We start from the raw sequence: 15,126 nt of genomic DNA, 5'->3' as shown, positions 1-15,126 counted from the left end.
GTAATCACAGAACTCGAAGCATTGAGGTGACTGTGAGTGTTTATATTTACCAATTTTCCAGAGGAAGTAGAATAAACCACTGACATCTTCTGTTTATTAACAATACACTCCATCACACTGTGCTCTCCTATTGTTAATGGATAGCCTTGTTTTCACACAGTGTGACATCTTACTGCTGCCTGACATGCTTTTCGATGACAAGCTCTGTGCAGTCATGTCTAAAGAGCGTTCAGATACACTAATATCAATTCTGTTTCTATGTATAATAAGTTATTTTTACTGTATGTCCTAATAACAACATTGGTCATTCTAGAAAGTTTGCGTAGATGCAGGGATCTGAGGCAATTCACATCAGATTGGTTTCTTGCATCTGTGTTTAAAAGGAGCAATGTGGAGATTTTAGCGACATCTAGTGGTGAGATTGCGAATTGTAACCAACGGCTCACTCCACCCCTCCCTTTTGAAGCACTACAGCAGCTAAAACAAAACAAAGATATCGTCATGTTTTCACTTTTTGGACGAAGGACGTAACGTATTTATGAAACACGCTCTGTACAGCAGTTTGTCCATTAAGGGCCACTGTAGAAACTACATGGCGAACTCCATGTAAGGGGACCCGAAGTGTAGGTAGATAGAAAAAGCTCATTCTAAGGTAATAAAAACATAATGCTTCATCATGTAAGGTCTTTATATACCTCTGGAGATAGTGTTATCTACACTCACCTAAAGGATTATTAGGAACACCATACTAATACTGTGTTTGACCCCCTTTCGCCTTCAGAACTGCCTTAATTCTACGTGGCATTGATTCAACAAGGTGATGAAAGCATTCTTTAGAAACGTTGGCTCATATTGATAGGATAGCATCTTGCAGTTGATGGAGATTTGGGGGATGCACAAAGCTCCCGTTCCACCACATCCCAAAGATACTCTATTGGGTTGAGATCTGGCGACTGTGGGGGCCATTTTAGTACAGTGAACTCATTGTCATGTTCCAGAAACCAATTTGAAATGATTCGAGCTTTGTGAAATGGTACATTATCCTGCTGGAAGTAGCCATCAGAGGATGGGTACATGGTGGTCATAAAGGGATGGACATGGTCAGAAACAATGCTCAGGTAGGCCGTGGCATTTAAACGATGCCCAATTGGCACTAAGGGGCCTAAAGTGTGCCAAGAAAACATCCCCCACACCATTACAGCACCACCATAATTGCATTAATGAGAAATTGAACAGGTCATCCTAATAATCCTTTAGGTGAGTGTATATTATATTGCATTTCAGTCGATAGAAAAAACTACACACTCGAGATTTAATTGTTTTTCTGTGTTAATATGTCTAAAGATATCTGGGTTCGCCACGTTCCAACCTATATGACTGACCCTCAAAGCAAACTTTGGAATATTGAATCATACACAAATATTAAATGTGCACCTTACCTGACAACTCCTTGAGTGTTTCTCAAGACAGAAGCAGCGAAGCTTTGTGTTACTCCCACCAGACTGGTGCCGTCCACCTCCACGATTTGATCATTCACCTTAATTCTGTGGAGAATGGAAGCGGTATGTTGTAACTGTTGTAACTTTAGACTAAGATTTAAAAGACAAAATTCCAGATTTGTTGAGCCTGCGTTTGGCCATTCTAAGTGACTTCACAAATGTATAATTTTGTGTCATGAGACGTGTATTAACCCTGGACATGTAACCCCAGAGTCGTAAGTTTTACTTTTATGATAGATATAATCCATTTTGGGAGCTTTAAAAACTGGGTCTTTTGCCAAGAGCCAAGATATTTTTCAATAAACTTCTGATTGTGCTAAAACAAGTCATATACACATGAGACGGCTTAAGGGTGAGTAAAATATAGGCACATTGTGAGCTATTTATTTAACTACAAAATACTAAGATCAAGAGCTTCCCAAAATAGTTAGGGAACTCCTTGTATGAACACTATATTATAAATCACATAGGGAAATTTGGTGGACATTTGAATTGAGCTAAAGAATAATTTTCACAGGGCATGAAGAAATTACACTTAAAGCATGTGGCTTACTAAGCACTTGAACAAAATGATACGTTTTTTGTACAATCCTACAGCATTTGTAAAGTGCTCCAGCTGTGATATCTGGAATAAGCTCTGTGCGTCTGTGAATTGCCTTGACCCTTGATTCCTGTCTGGAAATTGGGCTACTGGCAAATCTTGTCTGTTATGCGGGAAAGCATGTGAAGGGCCGCATGCAGGTTTGAATCCTAATGTGCATCTAAAGACTCTAGCGTACGCACAGCTTGACCTTCGCATGCATGCAGCAATGTCTCCATTAAACTGAAAACACGGAAACCAGGAAATCGTTGTTCCTCTATGCAAAAATGCAAAAAAAGGACTCCAGCGGAAATATCTTAACGTTCCTGTCAAATTCTGCATTGTTCCGTAGAGGTATAAGACAGGCAGAGTTAATGGTGGAGGAAATTACATTCTGTGGCCATTGAATCCTTCTTTTAAAACCTGACTGCGAAGCTTCCAGTCACTTGGTATAAGAGCATCCAAATCTCCGAGAGTTTCAGTAAAGGTTGTTTCCAATTACCATAAGCGCTTCCCATCTTCCTGTCTTGACTGGAATTTGATTAACTGACTAAGGAAAACATATTTGTGTGCAAATATCACCTCACATGATGTTCATTTTCACTTTGGCCAGATAAACAAATAGATGTGAGTTTTTAAATGGATCGTGCACAACCCAAATGTACGTTTATTATACATTATGTAATATGAATGAATGTAACCTTATGATAATATAAGGTTAAATCACTGAATGTAAGTACACAAACACAGTGCTATAAAGCAACTTTTTCAGTGCATTGTTTATTTGTAAATGCAGTTGGTAGATTTTGAAACAGGCTTGGCTTAAGGCCGATTTAGCATTTAGTACCTTCCATCTCTCTCCGCTGCTCCGCCCTCTATAACAGTCTTGACGAAGATGCCCAGCTTCTCTAGCCCTGCATCAGCACCAACACCCATTCCTATAATACTGATGCCCAGTCCATCATCATCTGAGACAGATATGAAGATGTACAAATCAGGGAAAGGAAGAATAATAAAACAGAGCAAACAGAAAGACATATGTCATAAGAACACAAGATGGCTATATGGATTAATGCAAATGGAATGATGAATACTCGCTAACTTATCAATATCTATGGCTTACTATTGATTTACTTAAAGTGCTCATAATATGCAAATGTATATATTTCTTAAATAATTTCTTAATTAAGTACATTAATTCCTCCTGTCTGTACACAACAACATTGTGTGTATCATCATCAAAACAAGCTCTTTTTATCATTACACTCAAGTACATGGTGACAAGTGATTTCATTTTTTATTCTTCTTTGTGATATTGATGTCTAGTTATTCACCTTTCTCCAGTTCCACAGGGAGAAGTTCCAGCTTCTCAACTCTTTTCTCCAGCTCATATTCAGCTGAAGATGCCACTGGGTCCACCTCTTCATTCCTTCTGTCATAATCTTCATTGCAGTAGGTTTTGAACACCTGGGAGGAGAAAATATTCAAAAGGTCACATTACTAAAGCCACATAACAAAAACAGCCATCCAATGCACTTTTTTATTATTTCAATGCTTTGAAAATAGAGTATGTGAACTGTGCAGAACTGAGAGTATCTCTCTTCATAAACAGCAAGATGAAACCCCATACACCTGAAGACAGTATGTGATCAAACAGTCTCACAGGTCACTGGGAAATGTCTCAGGTTGTATCGGCGCTTCCTCATAACACTGCTGATAGTCTGAAACGTAAACAGTCATTTACGATCTTTTAATCGTAAGTGATAGTCCTGTGCGCTGTAGTGTGACAAGACGGTCACGCACAACTGTGTCATATAATCGGGTTCCCGGACAAACATCGGCCTCTTGCCAGTGCAAGACAGCCTCTCCCGTTGTGTCCTTACTAAAGGGTTCAATAGAGAGGTTTCTCCTGTACACTGACAGAGAATTAGCCTCCCTTGACCTGTATTCAAGAATCTTTGAGTAAAAGAACAACCCACCCTAGGTAAAACAAACAATACAATAATATCACAATGTTGGCCAAACGTGTACCCGTCCAACAAAAAACTATGTACCCTCTTTCACCATTGTATATATCATACAGTATCAATATTTAAGATGCTTTCTATACTGCTATGGCTCCAACTGTGAGAAAAACATGACTGTTTGAATGGTATTTCACTCTTTAATATTCATGAGTATGGCATGCTATCTCTGATATTTAAAGGGACATCATTAACTACCACGGTAGAAATTTTTCTGTTCCGTCTAACAAAAAAATCTTTCTTTGTGTTCAACCAAACAAATAAATGTTCATTTTTGGAACAACTAATTAAATTCAATAATTCATGACAGAATTTTCATTTTTTGGTGGAGTATCCCTTTAAACCCACGAAGACAACTTCCACCAGCACATTTGGAAAGCATGTGAACTGCTTATTATCTATAAGCAAATTAACATGCACCATTAACCGCAATGTAGCCGTCTGTTTGTCCAGTTTCCACCAAAATATTCATCCTCTATGATTACACCATGACAGATCAAAGCTAGCTCATGCAACAAAAAAAATCTGATGATTTATGCTAATAACATTTATATATGGTAGGAAATACTTCAAAACTAGAGCCTGAGGTAACCAAACACTTGGACAAAATAGCACAATCACCTTTACACTTGACTTGCAAATTGATAAACAATCAGCTATGCAGTATGGAGCAGTCACGTTGCTCAATAAATATTATAATGGGCTTCATTTTAATACTAGTAAAAAAAGATGGAAAGTGAGAGAGTTGTGAAATATAAATATTGATGGATAACTACAAAACTGCACTTAAACATGGTCACAGAGGTCAGAGAAATTGTTATGAATGAAAACATAAGTCTCCTCCAATTAACTACAGCCAAACATCTCTCTGCCACAGATAGTCTGTAGATATTCTTAGGTCAAGAGGTCAGGAGACAATTCCTTTATAATTATAACACATGATTTTCATATTTGCAGACCATCTTTTTATGGTAAAGTATCTTTTTTATTTTATTAAATTTGCTTCAATGATTCGATATTTATAGTCCAATTGAATCACTTTTTTTCGTGATCACAAAATCAGATTAAAATGTCAAAAGCAAATTCGACATTAGCATATTATTTTAAAGAGTCATATAGTACACAGTAAAGTAAACAGAACAGATCATATACAGTTTATATAAAAGATTATAGCAGATAATAAACTAATATTTAAATAAAAGTATATATAACTATATTTATACATATTATCTTTGGGCAGATAAGCTCAAGCAATAACCAGTAGATATTTCTTTATTTGTAAAAACCCAAGCAGACAGCGCAAAACATATTTTTTCAACTTGTTCTTGGCTTCTGTTCAACTTAAAACAAAATTTACATTCTTTATCCATCTAGAACAACTTCGATTCAGGCCCACACAACTCGATTTTTTATCATCCTCATATCCTTTTCTCCATCCGTCTCTTGTCTTTCGCATTTAAGATCAATTCAATACACCTGTTATCGCTCTTCAAACAAATGCAGCCAATCATTTTTGTCTCACCATAAATCAACCTCTCATTCAAACCTTTCATCTAGTGCTGATATACTCAAATATACTTAAATAATATACTGCTGATATACTTAAAACCCAGCAGCATGTCAGGTCTTTGCCTCCAATTGCTTTTTTGTACAAAGATGTGAGCTTTTGTAAGCGTTTTACTGTTATGGGAAGAACTAACAATAGAGCACTTTGTATATCAAGTGATCAGCATTTTCCATCATTGCATGAAAAAAATCACATTTCGAAGTCTATTATGAATACTTCTGTTATTCATAAATGTATTTGTGTTTCATAAAAAAAAAATGTTACACAGGTTTTTAAAAACACGAGAGAGGGCGATTTTTTTTATTTTGGGGGAACTACACCTTTAAATCTTTCTTTCTCTGAAGACCGAATTTCTTCTACAGAACTAAGGAATGAGTGAAACCGAGCCAGCTTCATCTATCCTTCATCCCACTATCTTCCTTTTCACTCTTTCCTCTTATTACTTCATTATCCCTCTTTTCTCTCATCCTTCTGTGTACCACTGCACTTGTAGCAGCCACCTCTCATCGGTAAGCCTCTAATGCACCATATTACGCCAATACGCCTCCAGCTGCATCGTGGGTGACTGCAATCCGACTGGGGCACAGTCCAAGAATAATCACTGAGGGCCATTCCGAGGGAAAAAAGAAGGAGAGAGGTGGATGGATCAGCGAAAGGAAGTGTTTGTCTTCATTTGTATCACTGGCTTCTATGACAACCATAAATGCATTCGCATTAAATGGATCTGCAGTATAAGACAATGGTGCCCGGCCCCAGTGACACTCGCACACACATGAAAACAGATCTCTCCCAAAGGGACGTAAATGCTGATGCTGAGTGGATTAACCATTCAACACGGTGTCTGCAGAGACGAATCTATGAATAGACATTCCTTCACTTCTCAAGGCAGAAACATCACTTAAAGGAACCGTTCACCCTAAAATGAAAATTCTGTCTTCATTTTCTCACTCTTAAGTTGTTTCAAATCTGTAGACATTTCTTTTTTATGATGAACACAGAGAGAGATATAGTTGGAGAATGTTTGTAACCAAACAGTTCGTGGCCACCAATTAGTAGGAAAACTGCTTTATACATTTCTTCGTTCTGTTGAACACAAAATAAGCTATTTTGAAGAATGCAGAAAAACTGGGGGTGAACTGTCCCTTTAAGGGGTTCAAAATTAGGGATGATAGGGAAAATTCGTGGCAGAAGCCGAATAAAAATGAAACACACCGAACATGGCTTTTCGTAATTCTTCTATTTATTTAGCCAATTTTTTCCGGTACTGCATAAACTGATTGGTGCTTTTTAAAACATCCATGCAAGCAATTCTGACAACAGTTCCAGTTCACGTCTCTCCTCCTAACTCTGCCCACAAAAGCTGACTGTTCAGACAGTGCACTTGTGGCCGGGATGCACATACTTAGATGTTTAGTACAGGGAATTGTGCATACACGACCACTGTATGATGTAAATGGATGTCACGAGTGGAGGGGCTACAGTCAGACCAGCCGCTCCAGTCTGAAGAAACGTTACACGAGTTACCGGCCAGTAAAGACGCTCCATATACTGTTTGCTGCATTGATAAAGCACGCACTCTGTCTCTCCCTCTCTGCGCTGATTGATGCTTGATCATATCACACATTATTTTAATTTATTTGGCTTTTTCCCTTATCCGGCCGAACAACGAACATGCTTTTTTCGGTTGCCGAACATTTGGCGGATCTCTTTTCAAAAGCAACCTAAGCTGCACTTACTGTTCCAATATCTGATTTTGGCAAAACCTGTGTATGGCTAGTAAGCAGCATGTATTAAATTATAAAAAGGTGCTCGCATGACATTTCATTTATAACGAAAATATATAGGAATTTATATGCATTACTCGTACTTTCAATAGAATATTTGTATCTCACATCACATGACCCATTTTACTATGGGTCACATTATAGTTTATTAAAAATAAAATGCAAGTGTACTAAAAAGCGGCAGAACAGATTTATCAGCTGATTGTAAAAAATCTATCGCCCGACGCCAATTCAAAAAATCCAAATATTGAACTAATATACAACCACTGCGAAATATCGATCTACCACTACTAAAAATCATGTGACATATATCCATGTATATTCAAAAATTAAAATAAAAAATAGCATTGCACTATTTGGTTACTTAATTTTATCAAAATATGTGCAAATTTGTGACATTGACCATGTAAACTATTCTACAAACAAAATATAATTTAAAACATTCATAAAATCATGCTGGGATAACATCAGTAATATCAAGTTGTCAAGAGTCAAACATCTTGTTTAATTGACAAAGAAGCATAAAACAAAAATGCTAAACAAACCCATTCTCACTACTTGTATGAGACTTTCAGAGCTCACTGTATGATTGAAAGTATCATGATTGAACCTGAATATAATAATATTTGCTAATGTGACTAATAAAAGCTTCAACTCATTCAGATGGTAAAAGCAGACACCATAAGAGCAACATTTCATAAGACTCAGCATTATTTCAAAAGCTATTTTATCTTTCAACTACTTTAAAAGCACTTTGGCCACACAGGACACTTGAACTGATGAGTCAGGTGATATGAAACCCTCAAGTGAAAAGACTTATTAGTAGCCTTTTCTCCTCTGAAGCCTACGGCCCTTTCGAAACTCGTGCTTATTTTCTTCACTTCAGCAAACCGTTGACTCTTTGTGCAGTTTATCAGCCGTGGAATGGCAGTTCGGCCTCTTTTTAATCCTGCGTTTGTGGAAATACCTCTGGGGCCTCACCAACCACCAACACTTAGCACGCTAACAAAGCGAGGGGAGCTTCTAGCATAAAGGGATAAACAAGAGACAAACAATTGCTTACTTTATATCTGGCTCTCAAATATGTTGGCTGAGTCGGCTCACATGATCAGTTACATCGGCAAATGAATACTTAATTCATCAACTGACCACATAAGTAGGCGAGGGTGTTACATTCATGAGCATGTTTCAGCTGTCAGACAAACCTACATATGCATTCAATATACATACTGTATGCATTCAAAATTCAGATTTCATTTAAAAGATTTATCACAGCTCCTAATTAAGTTATACCAGTTATTAAGTTTGGATATTATCATATTTTCTGCATCCTTGTAACATAATTCTGGTCTGAATGTTTATTTTAGGAACACAGAGATAATGCTTATACGAAAATGCAGAACACACTGGACACTAGAAACTTGTACTCCGCACAATTGGGTAAAGAAACAGTTTTGACACAGGCCTGACTGTAGTCGTCACAATACGGGACAGTTTGTCAGCATTGAAGCCCTCCTTGTTTCCAGAACGGAAAAAGCAGGAACAATACTCTCCGATACATCAGTGATGGGTTTGCGAAAGAACGGTGGAGAATTAGTGCCTGACACTGACAGCCGCAATGGTGCAGGCTCAGAAGCGCATGGCCGTCTTCTGTTACCAAAGTTGTAAAAAATTCAGCTCCAGATGGGTTCGGATGTCAGAGAAACAAGCAAACTAAAAATGCCACATCATTAATAATGCATTGTTGGACAGACCTTTGCCAATGACTACAGTTTTAAAAGCACCGTACTGAGAACAAGACGAATGCTTAATTGCTTTATTTCTTTATTCCGATCTAAAGGTACAAACATAAATGTACAATATGTACATTCTCTTGAAAATCCATATATATTTATATAAAATTAGCTAAGCTTTTAACTAAATTACAGAGTTGAATTTATAAAGTAAATCGCTTGATGAAACAAGATTGATTGGTAGAGTGTTCATCATTGAATTATTTCTGCAGTCATTCATCTGCTGCCCAGTCTTACAAATCTATGTAATTCCTTTAGAGATTCAAGGAAAGAGTTAAATTTAACACATGTAATTTCATTTCAACCTTTTGGTGCAATTCAGGACACCGGATAGGATGGGCTTAAAAATTGAAGTTTAAATCTACACAAATACGATAAAATGCAAACACATACATAAATATAAAGTACACAGACTTGCTGCTTTGCCTAGTGGGACCTGGTTTCTGTGCTCTTTTAAAACTAATTCAATCAATGTAATATTATCAAAATCTATGAAATTATCTCTAAAGCTATTCCAGTAAGCTAAGGCTGTCACAATTATTTGATGTAATAGCAAATAATTCAGATAAAGAGTTATAGTAAAGTCACGATGAAATCTTAGACACGTAAAATTGAACAAAAGAAGCATTCTATCTTTAAGCGAATGCTGATCCAGACCTGCCTGAAACGCCTCGTGTAAACACAACCCCCACAAATCTACGTCAGTTCGTGGTATGATTTGACTAAGACCGACCAAATGTATACGCAAGTAAGGTGGGCATAGCTGTCAGTAGAATTGCTTTAGAACCTGATGTGTTACACGTATATGGTTTATAAGTTTATGGTTTATAATGAGGTTTCCGTCACACGCTTGCAGTATTCGACCAATCACTACACACTGTTTAATTGGCAAATCATAGCACACCTCGCTTTTCAGAGCGATGAGCTTTCGAAAAATATCTGTGCGTTTCAGAGAGGTGGGGTAAAGAGGACATACCAACATGCACCTTATATGGAAAATACAGCATTTTTAACCTTAAATCGTGTATATACTTTGCATTTCATTTAAAACAAACGATAATTTTAGTTTTAGCCATGACATATGACCCCTTAAAATCATTTGCACTTGTAATCTTTAATCAAAAACATTAAGCTCCTCTTCCCCTCTCAACAACAGCTCTTTACCACATGACGTAAGCAACAGAAAAAGAAGTAGAACCTTCCTGACTGTCCAATGGCAAGGCATTTTTAGCTCTCCCCTCCAGTCCCAATTTACAATAAACCAGTCAAAAAGGGAAGGGCAAAATAAGCCCCGCCCTACATTTTTCTAATTTCAGAAGGATATATGTCACGATACGGAAAAGAAGTCAATCGCAACTTACGTTTCATCATGGGGACTTTAAACTTGCGGCATCTAGCAAAACAACACCATCCCCAAATCTCCGCTCAAGACAGTCTATTCTGCCATTGTCAGTCTATAAAGAATGTTATACGTAATTTACAGAGTTTTCTTATTACTAAAGGATAGAATTTCTTTATTGAATAAACTCAACGTAATAAATCGTTTTAATTGTCAAAGCCTTAAAACGGACAATTAATCACCATAGTCACAATTGTTTAATAGACGATTAATCATCAGCCAAATTCCATAATCGTGACAGGACTCCCTATTCATTAGTGGGTCACATTTAAAAACCCACTTAACCACAAATTCATTAAACTGCTATTTAAATTTCACACTCTTGTCAAACTTTTACATGATAACGCAACATTTTCTTCTTCATTTTTTGTTCCGCTGCGGTAAGGCACATGCTTTGGTAACATGACTGGTAAAAAACTGCAACAGGGCTAAAACTGGCTTGTGTAACCACCACGTCATTTCGAAATAATTCATATACAAAGGGCTCAGACAGAATGATTATTGAATGCCATAACCTTGTTATCAAATGCATGATATTTAAAATATAAAAGCAAACTTGTGAATTGACAAACTTGAAGTTTTTGGGTCAATGATGAAAGTGTGTTTAAGAGAGCTGTTATTCCACACAGCCTTAATCAAAAGCTTTCAGAAAGCTTTAATATGGGATAAATGTACTTTATGAGAAATTAAGCGATAGCACAGTAGAAAAAGAAATTGCAGGAGAGAAAATTCTGCATGATTAATGACCAACATCTTTATTTAATGTCCCATGCTGTCTCTCCTTCTCACGGCCGACTAGTCAGATAAATTACCAATGTTTTTACCACAAATCTGTCCCTCTCAAGTTTGAACACAAACCGCACAGTTATTTCCTCTGTGTTTGCAGAAAAAGCATGTGGCCTGCTTTCAAAACGCCCTGACTCATGAAAAAGGTCTGTGTCTTTCTTTGTCAAGCTAATGACCAAGACGGTTCAGCCGAGTTGACGGTTAACCCAGCCGGCACTGTGCCATTTTACAATAATAGCTGGCATTTTCTACACCTGCAAGCGTGCGATACATTTTCATTAATCTGTAGGTCATGAATATTTACGAAATAACCACACTTAAGGACATCCAAGTAATTCTTGTGTGTCAAACTGTTCTCTAGAACGATAAAGAGTATCATACTTAATCTACGATATGTTTGAATACACTGAAGCACAATATGTCATTTGTCGTCTGCACAGACCTATATTTCACGCTTATAATTAGCCGCCAGAACCAAGAAAGGAAACTGCGACTAGCATGGGGATGTGATCTGATTAAGGGACTCTAAGAATACTATACACTTCAAGAGCAAAAAAGGTCCACAAACCAGAAATAATGGAATTATAATACCGGTGGAAAATTGCTGGCTAAAATTCCACTCACATGAGGGAGACTAGCAAGCAAACCTCCCGTTTACCCAATGAGAACTTCAGGGGACACTGTCCAGTGCCATTTAGAGGTATTAACACGTCTGGTCCAGACCATTTGTTTTCCAGTTTTTCAGCTCCATCCAGCTTTTGATTAGAGTTAATAGCTGGAGTCGTAAACACATTTGCAACAGCCCAAGTGTTCAGCTGTGATTTTCATAAAAAAAAAACAAAGCAAACAGTATCTAGTCTGTCCGTCATTACACGGGCAAATCAAAGTTAATTGATTTAAACGCTACGCTAAATTAATTTCGTTAGTTCTAATGGACAGTACAATGCATTTCACAGAAAATAACATCTACTGTATGAAACCTCTCTGACAATGTTATTCCTCAACCGAACACTGGATAGAGATGGATAGACGGACTGTTATTACCATCCTCCGCTTCACCTTGTAAAATGTTGCAAACACAGCGGTTATCAGTGTTCTCACGGGAGTGTGACTTGATCACAGTGTACGGAGAGAGAGAAGGATTGACAAGCAGGCCGATGGGCAGTGATGGAGAACCAGAGAAGCTCATCGGGATGAAAATTATATGTGCTCATCTCCCTACAGGCATTCATGAGTAGACCCATGGATGTCACTTTATGGCTTCTCCTACTCATTATCACTGATATATGCTGGCAAAACTCTATTTTGGAAGAATCAATAAGAGGGCTTTAATGGACTCTATACTCAATTATCTATGTATGGAAATGCTTTCAGAAGAGATAAACAACAACAACTACCGCAAACTCAATAACATGATGGCAGTCCACGAAGCACTTCCGCTCAGGAAGAACAAAACATACCTAAAGAGACTTATGAATAAACGGTGGGGTCCAGACATCTGAGACCCAAACTAAAAATGCTTGTATTAAACATTTTTCTAAGGTAACATATTGACGTATTGAAATTGTAAAATCTAGACATAGGGAGGAATGTTTTCACATCAGACTTTTAAAACTTTTTTATTTAAAGGAATAGTTCAACCAAAAATGAAAATTTTGATATTGTTTATTTACTCCCATTCAAAACCAGTATATGACTCCTTCGTCTGTGAAACACAAAAGAAGATATGTTGAGAAATGCCTCAGTGGTTTTGTGTCCATACTATGAAAGTTGATGGGCACCCTTGTGTTCTTGAGGCACCAACGTTCTTCAAATTTACATTTTTGGGTGAACTATTCCATAACATAAGGTTCTAAATATCTGGTTTTCAATGTGCTCTCAGAAACCAAAACTAGCAATTAACCACCAGCGATGCACTTACTTTTATGGGAGCAGAACTGAATCGAATTTTCCGTTTTTGTGGAATTTCCTCTTTGTTCTCCTCTGGAAGACCTAGGATCTCTGTGATCTCTGATCCAGGATCATAAGAGATGTCATCATCATACAGGTCATCATCCAAGTCTGTGCAGCTCTCCCCCCAGCCCTGATAGCAAGCATCTCCATCCACATTGAAAATAACTCTCTCGTTGCTACAGAATTTTTCAGCGGATTCTTCTGCTTGATCCTCTGTAATCCGGCCAGGCTTCTCTTTCACATGACCGTCTGTGTCCTCAAGGACCTCAGTGGATGCAGACTCAGTTGAATTTCCAGAAGTTTTGTCACAAACTGCAGCGTCATTGACTTGAGCCGAGGTTGAGGTACTTTCGACAATGTCGCTTGAGTTCACTTCTGCTCTATGTTTTGGTTCACTGGCTCTATCAATCACCTCGGTGGTACCTCCGTCAAATCTTTCGCTCCCCGTCTCCACCAGTCCCTCTTGGGGCTTCTTCCTATCTGCATTCACCTGATCCGCTGACCCGCATAGAGGGCTAGGACTGAGAAGATCTTCAAAGGAGGAAGAAACTGGCAGATTCTGCTTGCTTCCAGCTCGCGTCCTGTAGAAACCAGAACATGGAGACTGCCGTGCACTGTTATCGTCCTCGCTGGCATCCCCTTGTCTGTTCAGACCATCCGGGGAGTACAGCCCCCTTCCGCCTTTTCTAACAGTAGCACCGGAGCCCTGCAGGTCTATATTTTCGAACACAGCGCTGAGCTGACTCACAGTGGGTGACGAGGCCTCTGTCCTTGAGCAGAGACTGTCCAAAGAGTCCGTACTGCCTCTGTTCGAACGCGGGCTCCGCCAGTCTTCCAAATGCTCGTGAGAACCCCTCTTCTCTTTACCGGAAGAGTACACGGGTGACTGTGAAGCATCTCTGGAGCTCTGCTCAAAGAGTTTCCTTGTTTCTGAGAACTTGGAGTTGTGATGGTCACCACCAGTCCGCTCTCCATTACCATGCTGGAACTTAATTACTGACCCATCCGCCTTGTTGATGAAGTTTGTCGGCTTGGTGAGTTTCTGTGGGGAGGTCTCATCCCCTCCATGTTTCTTGGAGCCGGTGTTCTCGGTACCCATCTGCATGAACATGTTCTTGATACGACTGACATGGGCCCCATATTGCCTTCCTCGGTGTTGCCTGACCCCCTCTTGGTCCTTGAGCTTGCGATCTCCATCATGTCTAGGTTGATCAAAGGTGTTCTTTAGAGCCTGGAAATCTGTCCTGTAGGCGTTCCGGTGCGGGGAAGCACTCCTAAGGGTATTCCTCTCTGCCGAGGCCTCCGTCTTCAACATTTTAGCCTCGACGATGGAGGTCTTCTCTCAGATAAACAGTAACATTCCTTCCTATTGTGTTTATTTGGTGCGATATCACATTTTGAGAAGGGCGGGAGACCTGAAAACATTTGAGAAAATATTAAAAGCAAACATTTGTTTATGAATTATCAATTTTAACAGTATATTTACAAAGAAAACTTTTGCGAATTACAAAATATTTACCTAATATAAACATTTTCAGCTTGATCTATCCTTTTAAAAATTTCAATCATACTGCATATTTTTACTAAGTTCTGCTAAAAACAAAAAGCACAGCTTTAGTTGCCAGACATTTATTTTTCCAATGTACAATCTCACATTTTGCAGCATTAATAATTCCATTGAAGTTGTATTCTACATACAATTCTGAACTGCAGCAGTGCAGATAAAAAACAACAACAACAT

At 38.3% G+C, this 15,126-nt stretch overlaps 1 protein-coding gene across 5 annotated transcripts in view; it reads right to left on the bottom strand.

The window, feature by feature from the left end:
• Positions 1-15,126, bottom strand: part of ppp1r9a (protein phosphatase 1, regulatory subunit 9A) — a 43,260-nt gene that overhangs the window by 21,555 nt on the left and 6,579 nt on the right. For 3 of the 5 annotated variants that reach the window (XM_056740952.1, XM_056740951.1, XM_056740955.1), the window contains exons 2-5: positions 13,354-14,800; positions 3,414-3,546; positions 2,927-3,047; positions 1,440-1,544 (exon numbers count right to left, since the gene is read on the bottom strand). In XM_056740952.1, the coding sequence (XP_056596930.1) occupies positions 1,440-1,544; positions 2,927-3,047; positions 3,414-3,546; positions 13,354-14,700 (1,706 nt within the window). In that variant the 5' untranslated portion in view covers positions 14,701-14,800. Of the gene's footprint in view, positions 1-1,439; positions 1,545-2,926; positions 3,048-3,413; positions 3,547-13,353; positions 14,801-14,904; positions 14,979-15,126 lie in introns of all 5 variants that reach the window. The other 2 variants (XM_056740954.1, XM_056740953.1) reach the window with 2 other exon arrangements.

The sequence above is a fragment of the Triplophysa dalaica genome, chromosome 25, assembly GCF_015846415.1.
Source record: "Triplophysa dalaica isolate WHDGS20190420 chromosome 25, ASM1584641v1, whole genome shotgun sequence".
Taxonomy (NCBI): domain Eukaryota; kingdom Metazoa; phylum Chordata; class Actinopteri; order Cypriniformes; family Nemacheilidae; genus Triplophysa; species Triplophysa dalaica.
Note: the sequence above shows the minus strand (reverse complement) of the source record. Positions and strands in the feature narration are given on the sequence as shown.